At 57.4% G+C, this 23,707-nt stretch overlaps 3 protein-coding genes across 6 annotated transcripts in view; all 3 read left to right on the top strand.

Moving 5' to 3' along the window:
* Nucleotides 1-3,714, top strand: part of GARNL3 (GTPase activating Rap/RanGAP domain-like 3) — a 106,654-nt gene extending 102,940 nt beyond the window's left edge. For all 3 annotated transcript variants that reach the window (XM_012721379.1, XM_004677317.2, XM_012721380.1), the window contains exons 27-29: nucleotides 327-542; nucleotides 1,710-1,836; nucleotides 3,252-3,714. In XM_012721379.1, the coding sequence (XP_012576833.1) occupies nucleotides 327-542; nucleotides 1,710-1,836; nucleotides 3,252-3,429 (521 nt within the window). In that variant the 3' untranslated portion in view covers nucleotides 3,430-3,714. The remainder of the gene's footprint in view (nucleotides 1-326; nucleotides 543-1,709; nucleotides 1,837-3,251) is intronic.
* Nucleotides 3,715-7,337: 3,623 nt separating this feature from the next.
* SLC2A8 (solute carrier family 2 (facilitated glucose transporter), member 8) lies at nucleotides 7,338-16,460 on the top strand. 2 transcript variants are annotated; one of them, XM_004677316.2, is made up of 11 exons: nucleotides 7,338-7,441; nucleotides 7,532-7,694; nucleotides 7,987-8,193; nucleotides 8,762-8,861; nucleotides 9,537-9,736; nucleotides 10,304-10,447; nucleotides 10,551-10,659; nucleotides 11,208-11,381; nucleotides 11,767-11,912; nucleotides 13,143-14,313; nucleotides 15,061-16,460. In XM_004677316.2, the coding sequence occupies exons 1-10, from the start codon at nucleotides 7,389-7,391 to the stop codon at nucleotides 13,278-13,280; spliced, it is 1,434 nt and encodes a 477-aa protein (XP_004677373.1). In that variant the 5' UTR covers nucleotides 7,338-7,388; the 3' UTR covers nucleotides 13,281-14,313; nucleotides 15,061-16,460. The 2 variants fall into 2 exon arrangements, with proteins under 2 accessions (XP_004677373.1, XP_012576883.1); XM_012721429.1 differs by lacking the exons at nucleotides 10,551-10,659; nucleotides 11,208-11,381 and having other exon boundaries at nucleotides 10,304-10,493.
* Nucleotides 16,461-18,422: 1,962 nt separating this feature from the next.
* ZNF79 (zinc finger protein 79) overlaps nucleotides 18,423-23,707 on the top strand; it is a 5,906-nt gene continuing 621 nt past the window's right edge. Inside the window, exons 1-5 of the mRNA XM_012721428.1 lie at nucleotides 18,423-18,631; nucleotides 19,070-19,154; nucleotides 20,001-20,106; nucleotides 20,552-20,647; nucleotides 22,822-23,699. Of these exons, the coding sequence (XP_012576882.1) occupies nucleotides 19,122-19,154; nucleotides 20,001-20,106; nucleotides 20,552-20,647; nucleotides 22,822-23,699 (1,113 nt within the window). The 5' untranslated portion in view covers nucleotides 18,423-18,631; nucleotides 19,070-19,121. The remainder of the gene's footprint in view (nucleotides 18,632-19,069; nucleotides 19,155-20,000; nucleotides 20,107-20,551; nucleotides 20,648-22,821; nucleotides 23,700-23,707) is intronic.

The following is a 23,707-nucleotide window of genomic DNA, read 5'->3' as shown; positions in this document are numbered from 1 at the left end:
CTTACACCTGAATGTGTTGACTGGTTTTCAAGAAACCAAGTGATAGCAAAAATTCCACTGTGAACACACATTGCTCACTGGGAGAAGGGAGCTGTGGCTGGCGCCGCGCCACGGCAGGTGCCGGACCGTTAACAGCCCAGTGGGTTCTCACAGCGAGACGGAGGTGGTCACAAACCCCAGCATGTTAGAGCTCCTGAGAGTCGGGAGATCAGTGTGAGACGGTCAGTCTTCCCCTGTGTACCATGGTCGAGAAACCAGAAATGATCCTCTTGTAAGTAATATAAACTCCCCTTAAAATTGAGCTGCTTCTCTAAATCTCATTTCAGGGGAAATTCAGTCCAAAAATCTGTACAAGATTCCACTCAGAAACCTCGTGGGCAGAAGCATTGAGCGGCCTCTAAAGTCACCCTTGGTCTCCAAGGTCATCACCCCACCCACATCCATCGGCCTCGGCATCGCTGCCATCCCTGTCACTCACTCTCTGTCCCTGTCCCGCATGGAGATTAAAGAAATAGCAAGCAGGACACGCCGGGAGCTGCTGGGTAATGACCTTGGGCCTTTGTGGTGTCAGTGTTTGTGAATGTGCCAGCTGCTGTCATCTCTGGGTGCTTACCACCCTCAACAAGTTACAAAGAGACAGACGTTCCCTTTAGTGAGGGGTTCATGAAGAAACTGTCGTGTGCCCACACAGGACTCCCACAGTTCACCCAAAACGGATGTGTCCTCTCCTGCCAAACTACGGACAGGAAAGGCAGCCTGCAAACAGGACATCTAGCTTCAGACAGCTCTTTAAAACATAGGTCTCTATACAGATGGTTTTCTAGAAGAGTCTAAAAGGGTCTATGTCCTGTAGCTCTCAAATAAACTTTATACTGAATCACCAAAGGTTTCCATCACCCTGTTCTTACACAGAGGTGTTCTCGAAGCCCCTCATCCTCGGGGGTAGGACAGGGGTGGGGAATGGCTCAGATGCAAGGTGTGTTCCACCCTGGTCTCTCAATATGCAGGTGGGAGGCCAGGCCAGGGAAATGTAAAGCATCATGCTAGCTGTGAAAATAATTCAAGAACTTTTTGTTCGGAAAGTACAAATAAAATGAAGAGAAATGGCAGTGATGTGTTAAGCCAGTCAGATGTCTTGAGACCCTGTGTGGGAGCGCTGTGGTGGAACGCCCCAAGGACAGCTGGCCTTGGCACATCGCTGTGCTGAGCTCTGTGTCCGGGGGCTCCGGGAGAAGGGGCCTGGGCCACCTGGCAGGCAGGCCTTGATGTTGGCAGAGTCGGGGGTCTTAGAGGTTGGTGCCTTCCAATGTGCTGTTAAAGTAAGTATATTGGCATTTCTTAACCACCATTCCCTAGGAAAGCTTGAGCTGCTGCTGTGGCTGACAACCACTGTGCTTTTCGGAAACAGGCCCTCTGAGTTGGAGAATTAGTTTCGTGTGCCAGGATCTAGGATCTGAGAGGGTTCCCTCATTTGTTAGGCTCTTCTGACCCTGTATTGTTTAGTCTGGGTACAAGCATAGTTTACAGCTAGCAAAAACACCTTCCACCAACAAGAAAGTCAGCTGTTTAAATGTATATGCATATTATCATCTTCCTTCCTGACTCCAGCCCGCTAATTCATCACTGCCCAACCAAGAAAGGCATCTTCTGTGCCCCTGGCAGCCTTCGGGTCATGACCCTCTGACCTGTTACTCTCCCCTTGAAACCAGGCCTCTCCGATGAAGGTGGACCCAGGTCTGAAGGAGCACCAAAGGCCAAACCCAAAGTCCGGAAGCGGCTGGGAGAGAGCCAAGGAGGCCCCACACCTGGAGCAGTGAGGTCAACTAGCAGTGACAGGTAACAGGGCACAGCTCCCTGCAGCCCCTGCTCAGAGTGGAGACTCTGTTGATGGCCAGCCCCTCAGGCCAGCCACAGCAGAGGGCCAACACCAGCTGCTCCTGACGGCCCCCAGAGGGCGCTGTTGGCCGTGGACCCAGACCAATGGGTAGCCTCGCTGGCAGTGCAACAAGCACTGGCTTCTTCAAATGCGTGAAGAGACAGACTGAGAGTAAGAGCGAAGGGAAGGGGGCACTCTCTACTTCCGGCAGGAATAGGAAGAGGTACAGCCTTCCCTACCACACGTCAGGGACCACTGGTTGGAGGCTAGTGGTCTGTCCCGAGATTCTCATCTGTGTGAGAGAAGCACACACATGGCCAGGCACGCTCATGCATTCCACACATGTTCTTGGAGCACCTGGCATGTAACTGGGTGTTGGGGAAGTGGACCTGACCTTCAGCGAGTCACATGATCTTCAGAGGGTCACAGGGCAGTGGGAAGGCCAGCAAGGGCCAGCATCTAGGGGAGACAGAGTTCCAGGATGGCAGGTGGGGCTCAGGAAGAGGAACACCATCCATGCCACACCTGGGCTGGTGGAGCCTCTGGGCCAGGTGTGGTCCTGTCTCATCGAGCCCTAACCTGGCACGGAAGGTGACACTACTCAGGCCTCAACCCCCAGCTGCTGGGTCCTTGCCATGTGACAGGGTCCCTCTTAGACTTTACGTTCTAGGGCAGACAGGCCATAGGCCTATCAGTAAATGAGCAGATTCACTCTTCCGGTAGTGCTGTAAGGAAGTGTAAGAGAAAGTAGGTGCCGGGAACTGGGTAGAAGGTCTACCTTGGAGGTGGGGGTGCTCAAGGAAGGCTTCTTTGAGGAAGTGGCACTGAGCTGAAGCCAAGGCCCTAAGGTAGGTGTTGACTTCTCAAGCGTGGCCTATCAAGAGAAAGAAGCCTGAACTCAGAGAACAAAACTGGGAGCCGCTGTGTGAGATCGTGAATGGGCAGAGGCTGGGCCGCAGCTTTTATGGGCCAAATAAGACCTTGTTGAGCCATCTTCTGCACTGCTCAAAGGTTTCACAGCTATCAAAAGAGCATCCTGAGAGCTGGGGCGCACAGAAGGGTGGGGTGGGCCGGGGGAGGCTGACAGGCAAGCAAGTCAGGGCCTTATCCTCAGGCCCAGGGAGGGCCGGGGAGCACATGCAACAGAGTCACGCCTCCCGATTTGGACTTTGGAGAGACCGAGGGCACCCCCCCAACCCTCCTGGAACAACCCTGTCCTTGAGACCGGAGTTCTGGTAGGGGTTGTGGGTGACTCGGGTGTGTCCTGATGGAGGCTGGGGGAGCAGGGAAACCCAGATGGGCCGGCAGTAGCCGACACAACGGGCCCAGTTCAGTGGGAGCCCAGGATCCTTTCAGAGCGACGATTCTCTTCCAGGATCACCTCGGGCTCCTTGGAAAGTCCTTCTGCTTCCGAAGCCAACCCGGAGGTGCGTTACCACTCTGCAGGCTCCGACCAGGACCCAGGGACAGACAGAGATGGCAGCCCCATGTGGGGCGGCAGCCCCTTCCCGCGCCCGGCTTCCTCCGACGAAGACATTATTGACTTGAAGTAAACAGCCCGTTTACTTGCCGTCGTTACTTTCCTTACGGGGATTTGTACTCTGCAACCTCTTCTGACGTCATTTCTCAACAAAACGCGGCCTCTGACCTGTCTGTGATCTACTGGACCAAACCCTCCGCGCTCTCAGCCAGTTTGGGCCACTCCAACGTCCGGTGCCATCTCTCTTGACCTTTGTTTCTTTCTGTTCGGGAACCATCAGTCCCCTTGTAATAAAGGTGGTAGGTTTCAACAAGGTTTTAGAGCGAAACTTTGAATAAATCAAAAATGTTCGTTCTTACTGATGCAGTCCTCTCTTCTGCACACTCAGAAAAATTATTTCTGCATGCTAGCTTGCGTGTTTCTTTTATGAAAGAAAGCCACTGCCTTTCCAGTTTACTAGACGCTAGCTTGCTCTCCGCACCTCTGGCCCCTCTTGCTGCCTCAGCCCACTGTAATTGGAACCAGCTGTTTTCCTGTTCCTTGACTTGGGGAAAAAACAACAAATGATTAGATCTTAGAAGCTTCTGCTGCTTCTTCCTTGAGACTCATGAAAAATAATAAGGTCCGGAGCTCGTCCCGATTCTTAAGGTCCTTTTGCTGGTTTTATTGTTACTCTGAAGCTAATCAGGAAACTGGCAGAAGTGCATTTCTGATTCCCTGGCCTGTGAGGCCAGCCTTGCTTTCACAGGAGCCCAACATCACGCTCCTCTGGCCATGTACCCGCCTCCCTCTGCTCCCTCCTCAAGATGAGCAGCTGTGAGCTGGGCCACGTGCAAATGAGAGAGAGAAATGTCAGCTGCTTGCAGGAGACCAAAGCGGAAATCTAGTTTCACTGACAAAAAATGTAATGTGTAAAGGAGGTTAATTTACCATTGGCTTGCCCAGAGATTTCATTTCACACTCTCTTTTTGCTTATATTATCCATCTAAAGAAATTTTGAGTCATTTCTCCTATTATAGGAACTCTGAAGAGACCTACAGGTGTACTCTGTAAATGCAGAGATGTTTGGCCTAACCTTGATCTGACATTTTACAGACACTTGAATCCTACCTCCTCGTGGGCCTTGCCTTGTGGGGACAGCGCCCTCTGCTTATTGCACAGACAGTTTACGTGCGTGGACTCGTAAAGGCAGGCTGTTCAGGTCTCTCCATGCAGGCTGCCCACAGCAAGTATGTCTTTGCAGGTTCATCATCCCTGTGCTTTTACGACAAATTTATTTTTTGCACAGAAGAACTGTGTAGACCAGAGGTACAGGGGCGGGGGGGAGGGCGGTGGGTGAGAGGATTCATGAAACCGAGTGGGGAGCAGAACAGTGGATTGACTGAAATATACGGCTAAGGGGAGCAGCGGGCAAGACAGGAAAGGCCTGCTGCACAAAAATGGGTCAGCTCCCTGGCCGGGGATTGAATTCAGTCCGTAGGAGTGATAGTGCTGAGATTTAACCATTAGGCCACCAAGGAAGCCTTCATTATTCCAGTTCTTTCTGTGTGTTTTGTTATGTCCTTTCACATAATGGGGGGGGGGGCACAAAATCAACTACATACTGTGTTTTGACCTCATCAAAAGTTCTGTGAATTAGGCTTTCTTATTCTAGCTTTTCAAACAAGGAAACCCCTCCCTGGTCCAGGGATTAAAGTCTCAGCACTGTCAAGCTATCCCCAGCCAGGGAGTGACCCACAGGGCACAGCAGACCTCTCCTGTCTCCCCACTGGTCCCCTCAGCAGTGTGTTTCAGTCCACCTGCCTGTTCTGCTCCCCACTATCTCTGGTGAATCCTCTCACCCCCCGCACCTCTGGCCTATACCCCAGTTCTTGAAATCATAAACAAATTTTAAAAATATACTTTCAACAAGACAAACCCAGCCTCAGGGGCAGCGACCCAACCAGCGCACCCTCTCCCGCCTGCCCCCTGGGTCAGCCTGAGAGCCTGTGTCTTCAGACCTGGTTAAAACTTTTCAGTTCACTAATTGGTAAACTTCATGAGTTTGTATTGTGATTTTGGCATCTTTTCCTTTTTCCCCTGAAGTTTCTTCCTTCTCAGCCTGGAATAGAAAAACCCAAGTCCATTTAAAGCCTTTTTCCAAAGAGATCAGCAGCATCAGAGCCTCCTCATGACGGGACAATCTCGCAGATCGCGCAGCTCTCAGCCGCGACTGTAGAAAGGATGAGAAGTGGGCCTGACTAAGCACACCGACGGAGCTCTGCTTATAAAGGCGGGCTGGAGGCAGCAGTCGCCAAGGTGCGATGCCTGCACACTCCTGGGGGGAGCTGCCAGCCGGAGGGCAGCAGCAGGTTTGTAGGGGCCCCTGACCCCAGGACTCACAGGCCCATCCTAGGCACACAGCCTCGCTGCACACCTGCTGCCTGAGGTACAGAGCTGAGGATCTGCCGCAGCTTGCCGTGGGGCCAAGCATTCCACAGTGGCTATCAATAGGCAGCAACTCTCGGAGGAGGAGGTCATGTGCACTGGAGGGGAGGAGACAGCAGGAAGGAATGGGGTGCCCATCGCCTGGTGATAAGTGCTGTGATACGATTTTATGGCAGCACAAGCTCAGAAGGGCAGTTACCTGAGTCTCCAGAGATAGTCGGTCAGGTGACTGCTACCACTAGCACATGGGTGCCTCACGTGCTTGGTCTCTTATAGACGGGCTGCTCCCCAATTCTCTCTCCTGGAAGACAGATGTGGTCATCCCCACTTAGAAGAGAACGGGCCCACAGAGGAGTTAGAAGCCAAACCTCTTCATCTCATAGCGCTGATCTTTCCAGAATCACACAACACTCCACTGAAACTATGACTCCCAGAGTGTGCGGGACTGTTAATACAAACAAAATCCACGATTTCAGAGATCTTATTGGTTTTATTAAGTGGCCGGTGAGTGAGCAGCACACCGTCTAGGCTTACACAAAGAGGAGGGTATCGATAGGTAAAAAGGTGGGACACGGTTATTAGTAAAAGAACAGATTAATTCAGAAAAAGCTCCTCCCTCCAGGGCAGGTAGGGGGACTTGGCTGGCAGATACCTCCCTGAGGCTGAACTGGAAACTTCCGCTGAGGCTGGGGGGAGGGAGGCCGACCTGGAGGACTCCCTCGGGGGCCTATTTTTAACAGGCACAACAGGCGATATTCTTCAGACCCTGCTCGCGTGGTCCTGAACTGGACGCACACACACGGAGACTGGGGCCCTTGTAAAACGAAGATTCGAGTTAGGACCACCTATGAAGTGGCTCGCCATTTAAGCCCAGTTCAGTGCATACACGTGAGTCACTAACGCAGGCCGTCAGCCTCCGGACTCCCTAGCAGCTGTCGACTCCAACTCGGCTGTCTGCAGGGCTCAGGGTCGTGCGGGCTGTCCCTCCCGGCAACCAACGGGCGCACCAGCCCAGGCTCAGCCTCCCAGAGGAGAGGGTGCGACTGCGGACTCTTGGAGATCTTCCGCCCTGCGGCGGCGGGGGTCAAGCACCTCCGGTCCGGGACCCACTCCCGACCCGGCAGGACTGTGGCAGCTAGCCCACGCGGGCGGGGAAGTCCAGGGCCGGCCCACTCGCCCACCTCCTCCCGCAGCCACCTCCGCGGGTGGACGCTAGACAGAAAGGCGGCTGCAGGCGCAAATACAATCCGCGTCCTCCACGTTCATTGGTCGACTCAGCCTGAAGCATCTTTCTCACCCCGCCTCCAGGCCCGCACCACACTCCTATTGGATGATGGATCTTCCGGGCCAGCCACAAAGGCCTCCTCGCCCGCGCATTGGATGACTTCGTCCCCAGGGGCCGCTCCGGGGCGCTCCTCTGACTGGCTCTTTGCGCTGTCGCTGACCCCGCCCCGCGCTTCTATAGGCTGCTCTCACACGGCACCGCCCACCCCCGCCCCAGAGGCGCCCATTGGTCGTCTCTGCGGGGAGGCGGGTGCGGCAGGCACTCGCGGACCCCTGGCGGTTCGGGCGCCGGAGCCGGACGCGCGAGCGTTGGCAGTGGACATGACGCCTGACTACCTGGAGACCCGGCCGCTGCTGGGGCCGCCCAGCGGCAGGTGAGCGGGAGGGGCCCGAGCACAGGACGCGGCCGCGGCCTCGGGGCTGCGAGCGGGCCGGCGCCGCTCACCGACGGCCCTGCCCCGCAGCGCGCCCCGCGGCCGCCGCGTCTTCCTCGCCGCCTTCGCCGCCGCCCTGGGCCCGCTCAGCTTCGGCTTCGCGCTCGGCTACAGCTCTCCGGCCATCCCGAGCCTGCGGCGCGATGCGCCCCCGGCCCCGCGCCTCGACGACGCAGCCGCCTCCTGGTTCGGGGTGAGGCCCGGCCGGGACCTTCCTCCTCCCTCCCCCCTGGCGGGCTCTGGGGCCCTGGCCCACCCCCGGGAGGGCACCGCCCGGCCCTGGGGAAGGGCCCTCCCGCGGCTTTGTCCGGAGCGGCAGCTGAGACCCTCCGCCGCGTGCTCCCCAGCCAGGGCCGCCCTCTCTCGGACCACCAGCGGGGGCCGCATCCTCTTCCCTCTGAGGATGCCGGGGTGGCTGGAGGGCGCGGTCGGGCGCGGCCGCGGGAGCCTCCTCATGTGGTGGTCGCCCGCCTGCCCGCCCGCAGGCCATCGTGACCCTGGGCGCCGCGGCGGGCGGCGTGCTGGGCGGCTGGCTCGTGGACCGTGCGGGGCGCAAGCTGAGCCTCCTGCTCTGCACCTTGCCCTTCGTGACCGGCTTTACGGTCATCACCGCCGCCCAGAACGTGTGGATGCTGCTCGGGGGTCGCCTCCTCACCGGCCTGGCCTGCGGCATTGCCTCCCTGGTAGCCCCGGTGAGTGGCCCGGCGTCCTGGGACCGAGGAGCAGTGGGACAAACCGCTGCCCAGACCCGGGGGCTTGGCCCTTCCCCCGGAGGCCTTCTGGCTGCCTGGCGCTGTGGCTCTTGCCACTTTATCCCCTCTATCTCTTCACCCCCTCTAAACCCCCCCTTGGAAGGGGCGGCTGTCATCTTGCGTTTCACAGAAGTGAGTTCGGAAAGGTGAAGACCTTTCCTGGGGCACAGCTGGTCAGTGGGGAAGCTGTCACTGGAGCCGGGAATTTTGCTTCTTAACTGGGACCTCTCTTGTATTACAAGAGCAACATTGCCAAGGCCAGAGTTGTAGCTGCATGCCCCTGGGTGAAACCCCAGCCCAGCCACTCACATGGACAGGGCAGCTATCTGCGCCTCTGTTTCCCTGAATGGCTTGTGAGGAGACAGTGAGGGCTCTGCTACCCAGGAGGTGCCATTCGGGGCCAGTCAGCCCTGCAGCAGCTGGAGCAGGAGCTCTCCTCAGCCCCGATTGGCTGAGACTTCGGTTTGAGGGACCCTGGGACCCCAAGTCTCCTCTTCCTTGCCAACAGGTGTATATCTCCGAAATCGCCTACCCTGCCATCCGGGGGCTGCTGGGCTCCTGTGTGCAGCTGATGGTCGTCATAGGCATCCTCCTAGCCTACCTGGCTGGTACAGTTCTCACCTTCTCTCTTTTGACTCCTGTTAGCGGCCAGCGCGCTGTTTTAGAGAAACAGGAATTGGCATTCATACAAGGGACTTGTCCGAGGCCACGCACCCGTGTTCACGCTGCCCGGCTCCCTGGGCCTTAGGGTGTGTGGGTTTGCTACTCACTTCCAGGGAGAGCTGGAGAAGGAGAAAGTGTGTCTTTCCAGGGCAGCTTTCCCCAGTGTGGTGCGAGGGGAGCTGGTTAGGTCAGCTGACCAGTTAGGTCAGTTCCTCATTACACAGCGTCCAGTCAGGACCCCCGGGCTGACCGCTCCAAAGCCTGGAGGCCCGGAATGTGGCGGGCCAAGCACACCCCCCTGGGGAATGTCGGTGTTGGACCCACACTGTCCGCGAGTTGCAGTATGAAAGCAGGGACCCCCGGGGCAGGGCTGGGGAAGCTCCTAGAAGCAGATGTGCTGTCAGCAGAACTGGGGTAGCAAGGCAGGCTTCAAGTCCGACAGCCGCTGCACCACCGTGTGACCCTGACACCGCACCCCGAAGCCCTGCCCCCTGTCTTGAACGGAGCCCCCTCCTGCCCAGCACTCCCAGGGATTCCACTCAGGCCGCCACGAAAGGCCCCAGGTGACAGCTGTGCAGGCTGGCTGTCCCCCTGGCTCTGATGTCTGACCCCCCACGCAGGTGGGGCTCTGGAGTGGCGCTGGCTGGCCGTGCTGGGCTGCCTGCCCCCCTCCCTCATGCTGCTGCTCATGTGCTGCATGCCCGAGACCCCGCGCTTCCTGCTGACGCAGCGCAAGCACCAGGAAGCTGTGGCCGCCCTGCAGTTCCTGTGGGGATCCCAGCAGGACTTGGAAGAGCCCCCTGTGGGGCCTGCAGACCAGGTGCGGGGCTGGCTGTGGGGATGGCAGAGCGCGCAACAGCGCCCCTGCAGCGGGGGGGCTAGCACAGACTGCCCAGGTCACTGCCCAGAGAGCCCCCCCTGCCCTGGCAGGTGAACGGGGAGATGCCTGCTCCAGCCCCTCCCGTTGGCTGTGGCCCAGAAAGAGAAGGGTCATGGGGCAGAGGGCAGCGTACGCGCAGATCTGAAGTCTGGGCTCTCTGGCCTGGGAAGTGCAGGGCCGAGAGGGGGGGAGGCGTCAGCCTCAGTCTCCCCACCTGGACAGTGGGAGGCATAGGGTGGGTGGTGGTGGCAGTAGGATTCTGTGGGCTGTGCCGGAGGCTCTGGGTTTCGGGAACCCCTTCTCTTTCCTCATGCCATCTTCGTGACTCTCGCAGCAAATCAGGGAAGGTAGGGGGAGGCGCGGGACCTTTGCTTTACAAATGGGGACCTTTGTCCCAAAGCCCAGACAGAAGCTGAGGGTCAGTCCGTCCACTGGGCCCCAGGTCAGTAGGCTCCTGCCGGGCCTTCAGGCGGGGGAGCAGCTCTGATGCGAGGGCTCTCTGAGCAGGGCTTCCACCTGGCCCAGCTGAGGCGGCCCAGCATCTACAAGCCCTTCGTCATCGGCATTTCACTGATGGCCTTCCAGCAGCTGTCGGGGATCAACGCGGTCATGTTCTATGCAGAAACCATCTTTGAGGAGGCCAAGTTCAAGGTAAAGAGGCCCAGGCCTCCACCTGGCCTGCCTCATCCGATGCCAGGTAGGTGGGGCCTGGCCCCAGGGCCTTTGACTTAGGGGCCGCGGCCTGTCTCCCCAGGACAGCAGCCTGGCCTCAGTCGTCATGGGCATCATCCAGGTGCTGTTCACGGCCCTGGCGGCCCTCATCATGGACAAAGCTGGGCGCAGGCTGCTCCTGACCCTGTCAGGTAAGGCCCAAGGGAGAGGCCTCAGCCATAAGCAAGTGGGTTGCCCAGGCCACATTCCCCCAGGAGGTGGTGGTGGGAGGAAGGTGGCCCAGCATCCCTGAAAACAAAGCCAGGACCTACTCTAGGCGCCATTGGGGCCCCAGTTTACACAAGGAAACCAAGAACCCAGGCGGGAAGTGACCCTGAAGCATGTGGGCATTTGGGGCCCGGGTCTACCTGGGCTCAGTTTCCCCTCAGTGAAGTGAGGTAACGGTGGGAGAGTGGGAGATGACCCGAGCCCTCAGGACTGCCAGGGATCTGGGGCTTAAAGCGGTACAGCAGCTGCTCTTCCGGCCCTGCTCCCTCAGGCCCGGGAGGCTGTGCTTCCGGGAGCTTCTCGCCGTCTGCCGAAGTGAGCTCCAAGCGGCAGGGCAGGGTAGGTGCTGCCCCTCCCGAGGTAGGCAGGCCACGGTACCGTGGCCTGGCCACACTGAGATGGACGCCAGCCCCCGCAGCCCACACCGGGCTGCCCACCACCCGCCCCTGCCCACCACCACGCTCACCCGCAGGTGTGGTCATGGTATTCAGCACCAGCGCCTTTGGCACCTACTTCAAGCTGACCCAGAGTGGGCCCGGCAACTCCTCGCACGTGGACCTCTTGGCCCCTGCCTCCGTGGAGTCCGCTGATGCCAGTGTGGGGCTGGCCTGGTTGGCGGTGGGCAGCATGTGCCTCTTCATTGCCGGTGAGAGGGGGCCGAGGGGAGACTGGCGGCGGCCGACAGGCAGGGCCGGCTGCTGCAGCTTCCTGCGCCTCGCAGTGAGCCCGGTCCTGCCCGCCCTCACTCGGCCACATGGGCCCCCATGTCTGTCCGCGTGCCAGGCTCCGAGCCCTGTACCCACCTTTCACCTGCCCCACAGCAGCCCCCTCCTCGTCCCATTTTGCAGGGAGGAAGCCTGATGCCTACAAAGAAGTGACTGGCCACAGACCCCCAGCTGGGAGGCGGTGCAGGGCCGGGCGCCCAGGTGGCACCGCAGTGCCCTTGACCCGCGGCCAGGCTGCCCTGCAGGTCTCAGCCCAGGGAGGCTCTGGGTCTGGATCTGGGCTCTGACGCCTGTCTTGTCCCACAGGCTTCGCTGTGGGCTGGGGGCCCATCCCCTGGCTCCTTATGTCGGAGATCTTCCCTCTGCACGTCAAGGGCGTGGCCACCGGTGTCTGTGTGCTCACCAACTGGCTCATGGCCTTTCTGGTGACCAAGGAATTCAGCAGCCTCATGGTGAGTGCAGGCCCCGGCGCCTCCCGCGTACCCCGAGGAGCACTTCCAGAATGACTCCCGCAAAAGGCCTCACACACACATTGAGCCTGCTCCACTCTGGGCATCTTAGTGGGGGGTTCAAGTGGAGACAGATGGGGAACCCCAGGCTGCGCGCACTCGGGAGCTCCCGGCTGTGTGGGTAGGAAGCGCTCTGGCTCCCCACTGGACGGCCAGGATGTGGGCTGGGAAACAGGACTGTAAGGGAGGAGCCTGGCCTTGAAGGCTAAGCCTGGGTTCCAGCTGCCACATGGCCACTGCCCAGCTCCGGGACTTGGGGTGTACTGCTGGCCCCTGGGCCAGTTTCTCTGACTGAGGAGGAGGAGGGAGACAGTGCTCCCTCCACACTTGTTGGGAACATTACTTCAGCTCAGCATTTTGTCACCACCTCATGGATGGGCTGACACAGGCCTGAACCTTGTCCAGGGGTTCCCAGCTATGTGGGGGGCCCTTATGGAGCAGAGAGTCAAGCCGTTTGTTCAGTCTTTCCTCCCCCAGCTGTCCTGGCGTGCATCGCGTCCAGGCCTGGTCAGGCTGCCAGGGACAGCAGTGAGGGGCACAGACAGGGTCCTCTGTGTGACAAGGGCTGGGAAGGGCCCGCATAGCAGTCGGGGAAGGAGCCACCAGACCAGGACTGGGCAGGGAGGTGGATCCTGAGAGGTGTGGACACCAGGGTCTGTGCAGGGCTGGGCCCAGAGCGTGCTGGGGAGACCACACAGGCCTGGCAGTGGAGATGACTTGCTAGGAACTTGGAGGGAGCTGACAGAAAAGGAGGAAGGAAAGAAACCCAGGAGGAGGCAAAGGACAGAGGGAGCGGAGCAGGTGGGCGTGGACAGGCTCTGACTGAAGGATCCGCTCACTCTCTGTGAGCACACTGCCCATTCGCTCGTGCTCCTCAGGGCAGAGACAGGGCCAAAGCAGAGTGTAGAGTGTGGGATCCGAGCCCTGGCGTCAGACCCCAGGGGCAGCCGCCCTGTGGTAGTGGGTCCCTGACTTCAAAGCGGTCACTTCACCTCAGCGAGCCTCATTTTCCCCAGTCCCTTAACCCACACAACAGCCTGGCCATGCCCTCTGCACTCACTCCCCTAAGGCCGAGGAGGCAGAACGAGTGTGAGTGCAGGCAGGCTGGGCCTGGGCCGTGATTTCCTGAGGCCCCCGCCCTTCCACCTCCAAACACAGCCTCTCTCCCCGCAGGAAGTCCTCAGGCCCTATGGCGCCTTCTGGCTCGCCTCAGCCTTCTGCATCTTCAGTGTCCTTTTCACTTTGGTCTGCGTCCCTGAAACCAAAGGGAAGACTTTGGAGCAAATCACAGCCCACTTTGAGGGGCGATGACAGCCCCTGCCTGGCAACAGCTGTGCTCCTTGCTGGGCCAGCCTCGGACTCCAGAGGGGCGGGACCTGCCTGTCACTTCAAAACAGGTCTCGGCCGGAGCCCAGCGCCCCAGCCCACTCCTGGGCCCCCGGGAGCCAGGACCCAGGCCACAGCCCCGCGGAAGGTCTCCTCCAGGGCCTCCTGCCAGCCCAGAGCTCTGGCCCAGCAGCCTGCTGCCTGGTGTGCCAGCCGCCAGCCCGGTTCCACCAGTGCTTGGGCTTGCAGGTCGGGACATCTCGGGCAGCCCTGGGGCCTGTGGTCAGCCCTCTGCACCATCTCCGTTAAGACACTAAAGGGTACCTCGTTTTCTGGCTGCAGATGCTTCTGGAGACTAGTGACAAACCACGGTTTTTCCTCGAGGAAGGAACTTTATTTGGTTTGCCAAATAAAAATCTGACCCGGAAAATCAGGCCATGGCCTCTTTGTGGGACTGAAGCCTACGGATGGGCTGTGTCCACCCTTTCGTGAGCCGCCTCCAGTGAGCGGGGCCCTGCCAGGAACATCTAGTGGACTCTGGTCGGCAGGCTCAGCTTGGCACTGGGACGGCATTTTCAGCTCACCTTGGGCTCAGTTCCCTGGCTCATTAGTCATCAAATCTTGTTTTACAGAAGAAAAGGCTTCTCTATTTAATGTTTGGGTTGTAGTTCACTAACTACATTATTTGGATAAATAATAAACAAAGGAAGCGCACGGCCGCCCTCTGCAGAGGCAGCCCTGAGTCGGCCGGGGGAGGGTGGCCATCTCCTGTGGCCTCCCGCCGGCCACAGCGGCCCTGCTGCTCTGCCAGCTTCGGGGCAGTCTGCGCCTGCGCGTTGCGGTCACCGTGGCCCCAGGCTTCTGCGCCCCACATGGTTTTCGGTCCGTGGTTCTCTCCCTGCCTGACACCCAGGGCAAGTCACTGCCTGCCCCCTCCCCTAAAGGCTCTGTTCCGTCCTGGACTCTTCCTCTTGATGCTCATCTCCTTGGGAGTTGGAAGAGAAGAGGAGCTAAAGGGGTAAGTTCAGCCACCATGGAAGTTTCCTTCACTTTTTTGTTTTTAAAGATTTATTCATTTGTGCATACAGAACTGGGGTACAGGCCAGAGGCTCAGGGGCGGTGAGTGGCTTCACCAGAGACAGAGTGGGGAGCAGGACAGGCCGACTGACGAAGCACACTGCTGAGGGGAGCAGCGGGCGGGTCAGGAGAGGTCTGCCGAGTCAATGTGGTCACCTCTGGGGCAGCTAAAGTGGCTTTAGCTTCTTAGTGCTGCGCTTTAACCCGCTGAGCCACCAGGGAGGGCCTTCCTTCACGTTTTGTGAGCAGTGTTTCCCATGGAGCCACGCGGTGTGGGGAAAAGAATTTAGGACGACTGTGGTTTAAATACGTCAGCACTCAAATCAGCTCCACTTGGTTCTGCATTGCATTGGGTTGTTTCCAGCTCACTGCTTACTGATCCTGCTGCCACTAGACAGGCACGGCTCGGAGGAAGAAACGGGAGGAACAAGTGGGTGCGCAGAGAGGAGGCCAGGGACAGATGAGGGAGATTGTCACAGAGAAAACGAGGTGACTTAGGTCGAGAAGTAGAACAGGACGGGGTGATGGTGGTGGAAACCGAGGTAACGGTAAAGGTTGCTTGGAGGTGGCTGTGTCTGCCATGCATACGTTGAAGCCCTGACCCGACATGGTAGGATGTGACTGTGCCTGGACACGGGGCCTTTATAGAGGTAATTAAGGTAAAATTAAGGGGTCTCTGTTCCAATAGGACTGGTTGCACAAAGAAGATGAAGTGAAGATGGGAAAAGAGCCATTTTCGGACCAAGGAGAGAGGCCTCGGGAGAAACCAACCCAGCACTCACTCTGCTCTTGAACTTCTAGCTTCCAGAATTATGAAGAAATGGACATCCGAGTCTCTCAGACTGTGATATTTGTTACATCAACCCTGGAAAGAGACAGAGGTGACCGGGACACCAGAGAGTGTGATGAGTCAGGAGCTGAGGCGAGAGCCAGCTGCGCCTGTGCGTAGTCAAACCGAAATGTCTTCAGATAAACCTGGAGAGGAGTTGTTAGTCCAGGGGCTTGTGCTTGAGCAAGGCCACTGGCCCGTCCTTTCAGAATCCACCGCAGAGGCTTGCACACTGGCTGTGACCGAGAGGGGCCTGTAACCCACCAGCTCAGAGCCTGCTCTCGGAGGGGCAGGACCTGCAGACCCGCTGGGCGCCCACTGGGTGTCTGGGGAGTGGGCCAGCCTCGGCACCTCTGCCGCTCGCACCCGCGCTGACTCAGTGCAGCAGGCCAGCGGGCCTTGGCAAATGGCTTCCCTCGTCCAGCTGGTCTCTGTCACCTTGCAAAGAGGGGTCTTTGTGCTGGGAAACTGCTCACAGGAATTCAAGCAGAGCTGCTCCCGGCTCCTGCTCGGCGACCCCCAGCTTCGGCAGACAGGCTGGTAAAGCACCAGCCAGGATGCAGAGGGTGGCTCAGGCCCTGAGGCTGCAGAGAGGATGGCTAGACACGCGGGCAAGGAGCAGGACGTCGCGGTCATCTCTGCCTCGCCCTCCTGCTGCTGCAGCGCAGGGGTTGGGACGAATGCCAGCGGCTCGGCTCACATTCTCGGGGTGCTCGCCCTCTGCCGAGCGCTCAGTGTCTCGAGCCTCTGTCTGACTGATCTGTAAAATGGCCGTAAAGATGCCATCCCCGTAAGGGATTGTTGTGAGAGTGGACACTTATATAGGACTACAGTTGGGCCCGAGCACGTGCTCAGTGGGTGCTCCTGCTGGGGAGAGGGAGGCTGCATGCAGGGCTCTGAGGTCCCAGGGCTGCCTCACCAAGGGAGGCCTGACGTCTTTATATTCTGTGTCTTACCCTATTCGCTTAGTAACGCCTACCCACACCACATTCTGATTGCTAACAGCACCCCTATGTGCCAACGACTGACCGCATATGCTCTCAGAAGTCTCAGACTCCCTTGGGACCATTTCCTCAGGGACCCCAGAGCCCTCCCTGCTGACAGTCCTGTATCTGCCCCTGGAGCCCAGCCCAGCACCGCCGGGCAGGGACCTCCCTAAAGGACAGGTACACAGAATCTGGCCTTCTCCCAGCACCAGGTAGAAATCCGCAGTTCCCTCCACACCTGCCCGCCCTGTACCCCAGCAGTTTCCACGCTCGAAGCCAGGCGTGCTCCAGCGCCACCCAGCGGCCACGGGTGGAACTGCGCCGGTTGGTGTGTGCGGCTTTACTTTCAGGGCTCTGGCAAATGGCCAGACTAAAGCAAGAACCCCCCTGTTGCCTGGTTACTATTATGGGGTTAGCACCTGCTGGAAATTGGAAAAGGCAAGGTACAGATTCTCCCCTAGAGCCACCAGAAAGAATGTAACTGCAGACACCTTGATTTTAGCCTAATGAGATCCACCACTGATTTCTAAGCTCCAAATTGTATGTAAGCCCTAGTTTGCAGAAGCTTATCTCAGAGAGATCCATGGATATAGCTTACCTCATGGGGAGAATCTCAGTAAGATTCACAGAAGACCCACCAAGTTAAGAGAACTGTATTGGTCCAATACTGTGAATAAGGGCGGAGACAAACACTGCTTCTCAAGTACTGTATCCCTGTCTTCTCAAGTCACAATGCCTATGTGACTGAAGTGGTCATCAGAAAATGCTTGAGTAGTGAAAATTCTTCAGTAGGTATGAGGGAAAACTTCACTAATGCATGAGGAAAGTTTACCAAAATATTCCCTGTGTGGTAAAGACCTCCCCCCAAACAGAATATTCCTTCTCCAATTGTGCTAATCAAACACCATGAGACACCACTAACGTGTGCTGCTTCTTAAAATTAAGAAGTCTTCTGCTGAAAGATTTTTATACTTTGAAAATTCCAGGCTACATCCTTTTTCACACCAAGGGACCCTCGTTCCTTTTCTTTCAGTAGGGCTCAAACAGACCATGATGGTGACTGAGGTTGGACCTTGAGTTGAAGACAGAGGAAAGAGAGGACGTCCGCTCAAGCCCTGGGCATCTCCATCCACTGAGGAGAAACCAGATGCCCACAACCAGTACTCCACTAAAACCACCCCTCCCAGGATCATCCCGCTCAGCCAAGTGGCTTTCTGTCCTAAGTGGCCCCAGTCATCGGTCCCAGTGGGTCAGAAGGGAACGTGCAAAAGCGTGAAATGAAGTAGATTCCCTGACCAAGAACAGGAGACATTTAACAACAATAACAAAATCAACACATGGGCAGACCTCAGCAGACAATTCACCAGAAGTCCAACAGACATGTAGAAATGTTCTACATCCCTTTTACCAGAGAGATGCAGATCAAAATGGCAACGATAACATCTCACACGGTCAAGACTGGCACCTATTGAAAATACGCCAAATAAGCGCTGGAGAGGTGTAGAAAGAAGAAAAATACGTTGTTGGTGGAAGGAAAGTAGAAGGGTGCATTTTGGGAAGTCATTTGGGTTTACCTTAAAACACTAAAAAGCAACAGTGTATACTCCAACAGTCCTACTCTTGGGATTTATCCAAAGGACATAAAACCATCAATTCAAAACTTACATGGTCTGCTATGCTCAGTGCACTTTATTTACACTAGCTGGACATGGGGTGGGGCGACTAATTCTAGTGAGAAACGGTTAGATCCACAAAATCGGTGTATTCCACACCAAAGAATACAACTCAGCCCCGAGAAAAGGTGCAGTGTTCCCACCCAAAGCAGAATAGAATTCAAGGCAGCGAGGTGTAGCAAAGCAAGTGAAAAATGACGAAGACAATTACGTCAGAGGATCTGGGGAGCAAAATATTTACAAAAGCGAGCGGACGGTAAAAAGGAATTGAGGTTTCGGAGGTTAAGAGGGAGGAGCAAGTGCGGTGGCGGGAGGCAGAGTAAAACGAAAATGCGTCCAATTCAACAGGCAGCGGCCTCCCCGGGAAGCACCTCTCGGGAGGGTGCGGGTCACAAGCCCGGTGTCCGAAAGGGTTTTGGCCATGCTGAAGCCGGAGGCTTCTGGGAAATGGAGTCCGCTGGGGACTCATTGCGCGTGACCGGAAGTGACGTCATCCGGACGCGTCTTCTTGGGCGCGAGCGCGGGGCCTTTCGTTTCGCCCGGCGCGGGCTGCAGTCCGGGTTCCGCTGGCAACTTCCGCGGGTAACAGGCTCTGTGCCCGAGGCCGCGCGGGGTTCCCGGGGCGTCCAGGCCCGGCAGGCTCAGACCTGACCACTGGGCGGAGGACGGTGCGGCCTGGGAGCTGGGAACCGGGCTGGGCCTGTGAAGCGCCGCCGACGCCCGGAGAACTGCCGGAGGCGGGCGCGAGGCGGAACCCCCTGCTGGAGGAAGGTGAGGCGAGGGTCGGCGCCTTGCGGAGACCCCCTGCCCGCCGGCCCCCGGGCCGGCCGCTGCCTCTCACCTGTGGCCGGGGCCCCATTTCGGAGTGGAGAATTCCGAGGCCAGAAAGTTGGGGCGGTCAGGCGCGGGAGATCTGCCTGCTTAGTGCACTTCAGCGAGGAGGGAGGACGGGGCCGGGGAGAGGAAGGAAATGGGGAGGTGCAGGGTCCCCTTCTCGGCGTCGACCTCCCGGCGCCTGAGGCGGCCACGGACGCTCGGAATCGCGGAGCCGGGCCCTGTCGGCGCGGGCTCAGCCTGTGGGGTCGCGAAGCACTGGGCGTCTGTAATCAGAAGCCTTTTGGGGGCCCCGGCTAGGCCCCTTAACCGGTGTTTTTTCTGGGGCGCGACGAGCTGTCAACGCGTCTGCCTCGTTCTCTTTCTCATCCCCAGCGCCGCCGTACCGACGCCGACCCTTCCCGCGGGCGCCGCGCCAGAGGGAGGGATGGCCGCTGGTGTCCGCCCGGCGGGGCCCCGCGTAAGTTGGGCCCTGGCCCCGCGAGGCAGCCTTCGGTCTTGGTTAATAGCACAAAGAATTTGGGCTCTTTGTCGAAAGCTCGAGAAATGAGACGCCGCCATCGCCCTTCCTCTCCAGAGACCCGCATGGCCCGCGCGGTTCCCCAGGGCGCCCTGCCCTGCCTGGGCGCCTCTTTGCTAACACCCGACAGGCTGGCAGACGTTCCTGGGGTGTTCTGCGAGGGCTCCTCGGTGCCGCCGCCGCACAGGCCTCGGGGTGGAGCCGTCCTGGACCCCCACTCAGTCTGCTCTTCCCCGTCACTTCTACTTTTTACTGGGCTTTTGTTTCTCTTTCCTCAGATTATTTTAAAATCTTGTGTCTGGGGAGGGGGGGCTTGAAGTTCTAGTTGAGTTTCTTCCTTTATTTCCATTGAAAGTTTTCGACTCCGGATCTTGATTTCTCCACAACTGTAACTGTGCTGCCTTGCCCTTTTGGCGGGCTGTGTGCTGTGGGGACAGAGGCGGTGGCTTGTCAACTCCCAGGTGGTGATGGCCCACCTGGCTAAGTCGCTTGCTTCTGGTCTGTCAACAGCTGCAGTGTTTTCAACAAGCTAGCTCTGGTAATGCTCATATTTTAAGTTTCTCTTCACACTGCCGAGGTTTTCCTTTATGAGTTATAGTTTAGTTCAGGGCATCTTTATGTGGCTTTGACCCTTTGATTATTACAAAATGGCCTAAATGCTTTAAACGTTTCATAGATTTTACAAGGGACTGTCCATGTAATACGTTTCTTGGTGTGAAGAATGGTTTAGAAGGACAGGTGAGGAGATTCGTTGTCATTTGGGAAATGATGTGCTTATTGTTTTAGGGATCCACAGCTCTTCCCCAGGACGCGTGGAGGCCCTCAGTCCCGGCTCCAAGGAGCAGGTTCAAGGAGGGGATACAGGGAAAGTCCAGGAGCCTGGTCCTGCTCGGTAAGACGCCATTTAAAATTCAGTGTCTGCTCAGTTTTAAAGATCTGTGGTGCAGAGTCGCATCCAGAGCTGCTTGGCCACATCGCTGGGGCAGTGTTCTGCCTCGTGTGCTCGTGCAAGAGCGCAGCCTTCCCAGGGGGCGCACAGGCAGTTTCGTTCCCCCCTTGATCTTACTTCCCAGGTGAGGCGTGGGCTGTCCTCAGGCCCCTTCTTCCTCACACAGAGGCACCTGTCCTCGGTGGCTTATGTAGCCTGTCGCCCAGCTCCCCGCGTTGAGGCTGCTTCTGTATCTGTGTCTTATCTTTTTCACTGTTGCGCCCCATCGTCCCCTGTGCTCTGTAAATGTGTGTTGGATGAATTAAATGAGTGATCCTCCCGGGGGAGGGTGGGGTGGCTTGTTTATACCTCACACAAGTCTCTGAAGCCTGCTTTTTCCCCTAAATAGGACTTCCGGTTTCCCAACCTGGCGTGAACTCCCAGTTGGAAGAAAGGGATAGCCTGTGGGTGCTGGAGCAAAAAGACCTAAGAGGTCCCTGTCCAGGTGAGTGTGCAGGCATCCGGCGCCCACTCTCAGGAGTGAGAGCCCTTTCTCACAGCTGGGATCTGAGGGAAGAGAATGAACCAGCCAAGTGATTACCTGGGGTGGAATATTCTAGGTTGCCACCTATGTTGAGGCTCTGAACTGGGCATGAACTTGGCTTAGGTTAGGCTCAGAAGACCCTAGGACTCAGTAAACAAGAGGGTGAGGGGTTCTGTTACGCAGCCAGGAAGCCCTGAAGGGTCGGGTAGGGGAGGGCAGTGTTTGGTTTGTATTTAAATAGATCCTTCAGCAGAATGGGCTTCCCAGGTCAAGAGTGGGGCAGGGAGACTGAGGAAGCAGTGAGACAGCAGTGGCTGGTGAGTAGGGCTCGGGACCAGTTTGGGTATTAAAGCCACCAGGTGCACTGGCGAGTTGGATGTGAGGTGAAGTTCACAGTGGCTCTGGCTTGAGTATTTGTGAGACAAGTGGCTTGGAAGAGAAAATGGAAGTTCTAGTTAGGTTTGGGGCAGGCGGCACCACTGGGGAGAGCTGGACTGGGCACAAGGTGTGGGCGTCACGTGTTCTAGATTGCTCCTTTCTTCCACCACTTCTCGTCTTTGCCCCTTTTACATCTCTTCCTTGGGTGGCCTGTTTCTGAGAACCATCAAAGCCATCATCCGCGTGTGATCAAGTACTGAGTCACAGAGATGTGCTCAGCCAGCAGCAGGGACTTTGGGTGTTTGTGTGTTAGGAACGTGCTTGGTGACTTACGGTTTTTTCCAAGAAGGTCCAAGAGAAGAGTGAAATTTACGGTTCCTCAGCTACCAATCTGCACCCTATGTCTTGTAACTCGTTTGGTCCTCACAAAAATCCTGAGCTACATTTATAAATAATAAGTCTAGGCATAGGAAGATAGATCATTTACCGTAAGTCACATAGCCAGTCAGCGGTGAGGCCAAGGCTTAAACCAGGCGGTGTGGGTCAGCATTCCTTATATACAGTACACCTTGAACTAAATCTGGTCACCTTGAGAAGGTGGGACTGGGGAACGCTCCTCAGGGAGGTTGACTTTATGCAGAGACATTCTGCAGGCCTCCGGAAGACTCCACCCACTCACCTGAAGAGAGCGGGGTGTCTAGGGTGCTGTGATTCACAGTCTAAACAGTTTCCAAGTATTACATAGGCACATTTAAAGCTCTCTTATGTGAATGAGGTTTCAAAGAAGGTTAAGAATCAGTAATGTTTCTTTTTTAAAAAGGTACTTTCTAATCATAAAAGTCATGATATTCTTCTTAAAATAGTTTTCTAATAAAAATATATACAGTTAATTTGGGAAAAGAAAGTCAAGACCTCCCTGCCTATGTATGTCCCACCATACCTACTTTTCTAAATACAACAGTAGATAATTGTACATACTTCTTTGTTCACTTACTAGTTTATCATTGTGTATTCTTTGAAACCAAACTTTTGTAACTTGAATTATAAAAATAGTATGATTTTCCATTGGAAGTACATTAGAAGGTACCAGACTAAGCATTCAAGAAAAATAACGCCTGATGCACAACCCGGGAAGCACCTCTGACGTTCACACTGTGAAGGTTCCTAGTGTGTCTGCACCCAGCACCTCCACAGAGCCGTGTGGGTTCCAGGCCCGAGTGGGACAGCCACGTGGCGTCAGGCAGCATAACAAGCCCGCCGCGGGCCGCCGCGGGCCTACTTCCCTGGATAGCGGTGCGAGGGTGGGCCCGTCGATGCAGCTGCCGCCATTTCTCGTTTGTCCTGAGGATGAGTTCACTCAGGGGGGATTCTGGTGCCAGGTTTGCCAGGGGCGGCCAGATGGCTCCAAAACGGCTGTGCGGGTGCTGAGGCCCCGCTGGGCTCCTGCTCACTTGGTAGGGGAAGGGATTTCACTGGGTCAGCCACCAGCCAGTCGTTTAGCCGCGGGAGCTGACTGCCCAGAACGTGGCTAGAGTGGAGCGCTGAGAGTAGGAGGGAGCCTGAGGGCCGGAGCCTGAGGGCTGGAGCCTGAGGGCCTGAGCCCGGACGCACCGCTTTCCCCCTTTGAGTTTAGAGGGCAGTGAAGGACGCCCACTCGCCAGCCAGGGCTGCCTTAGCCCTCGGCCACACTCCAGCCCTTTGTCTGGGGAGTGCTTCCTCCCAGTGGAGGGCTGGACAAACTGTTTGTGCTTTTTCAGACTGCAAGTCCGCATCTGCCGAACCACCGCGTGAGCAAGACGTTGAGCAAGATGTTTCGGAGGGCTCGCTCCAAGACGCAGGGGCGGGGCTGCACCCCGGGGAGCGGGGCCACAGGGGCAGGGAACTGGCGGGGAGCCTCAGCCTGAGACCGGTCCTCTCTGCTCAACAGCGGACGCCTGCACAGGTGAGACGCCAGACATGGGAATTGCCCACGAAGAGCCTCAGGAGGACCTCGGACGGAGAGACGCCTCACCGGGCGAGGCCGTACACGTGTGGCGAGTGCGGCAAAGCCTTCAGCTACTGCTCCTCCCTGTCCCAGCACCAGAAGAGCCACACTGGGGAGAGGCCCTACGAGTGCAGCGAGTGCGGCAAGGCCTTCAGCCAGAGCTCGTCTCTCATTCAGCACCAGCGGGTTCACACTGGCGAGAAGCCTTATAAATGCAGCGACTGCGGGCGAGCCTTCAGCCAGAACGCCAACCTCACCAAACACCAGCGCACCCACACCGGAGAGAAACCCTACCGGTGCAGCGAGTGCGGCAAGGCCTTCAGCCAGAGCTCGTCTCTCATTCAGCACCAGCGGGTTCACACTGGCGAGAAGCCTTATAAATGCAGCGACTGCGGGCGAGCCTTCAGCCAGAACGCCAACCTCACCAAACACCAGCGCACCCACACCGGAGAGAAACCCTACCGGTGCAGCGAGTGCGGCAAGGCCTTCAGCGACTGCTCGGCCCTCGTCCAGCACCAGCGGATTCACACCGGCGAGAAGCCCTACGAGTGCGGCGACTGCGGCAAGGCCTTCCGCCACAGCGCCAACCTCACCAACCACCAGAGGACCCACACCGGGGAGAAGCCCTACCGGTGCGGCGACTGCGGCAAGGCCTTCAG

The sequence above is a fragment of the Condylura cristata genome, unplaced genomic scaffold (assembly GCF_000260355.1).
Source record: "Condylura cristata isolate star-nosed mole 26May11 unplaced genomic scaffold, ConCri1.0 scaffold00006, whole genome shotgun sequence".
NCBI classification, from domain to species: Eukaryota; Metazoa; Chordata; class Mammalia; order Eulipotyphla; family Talpidae; genus Condylura; species Condylura cristata.
This window is presented reverse-complemented; position numbering and strand designations above follow the sequence as displayed.

Bases quoted from the DNA above. Each gene is read 5' to 3' on its own strand.
- SLC2A8 (XM_004677316.2), top strand. From the start codon at position 7,389: ATGACGCCTGACTACCTGGAGACCCGGCCGCTGCTGGGGCCGCCCAGC. The intron at 10,448-10,550 runs GTAAAGAGGCCC...CTGTCTCCCCAG, and splicing joins TTGAGGAGGCCAAGTTCAAG to GACAGCAGCCTGGCCTCAGT. The intron at 11,913-13,142 runs GTGAGTGCAGGC...CTCTCCCCGCAG, and splicing joins AGGAATTCAGCAGCCTCATG to GAAGTCCTCAGGCCCTATGG.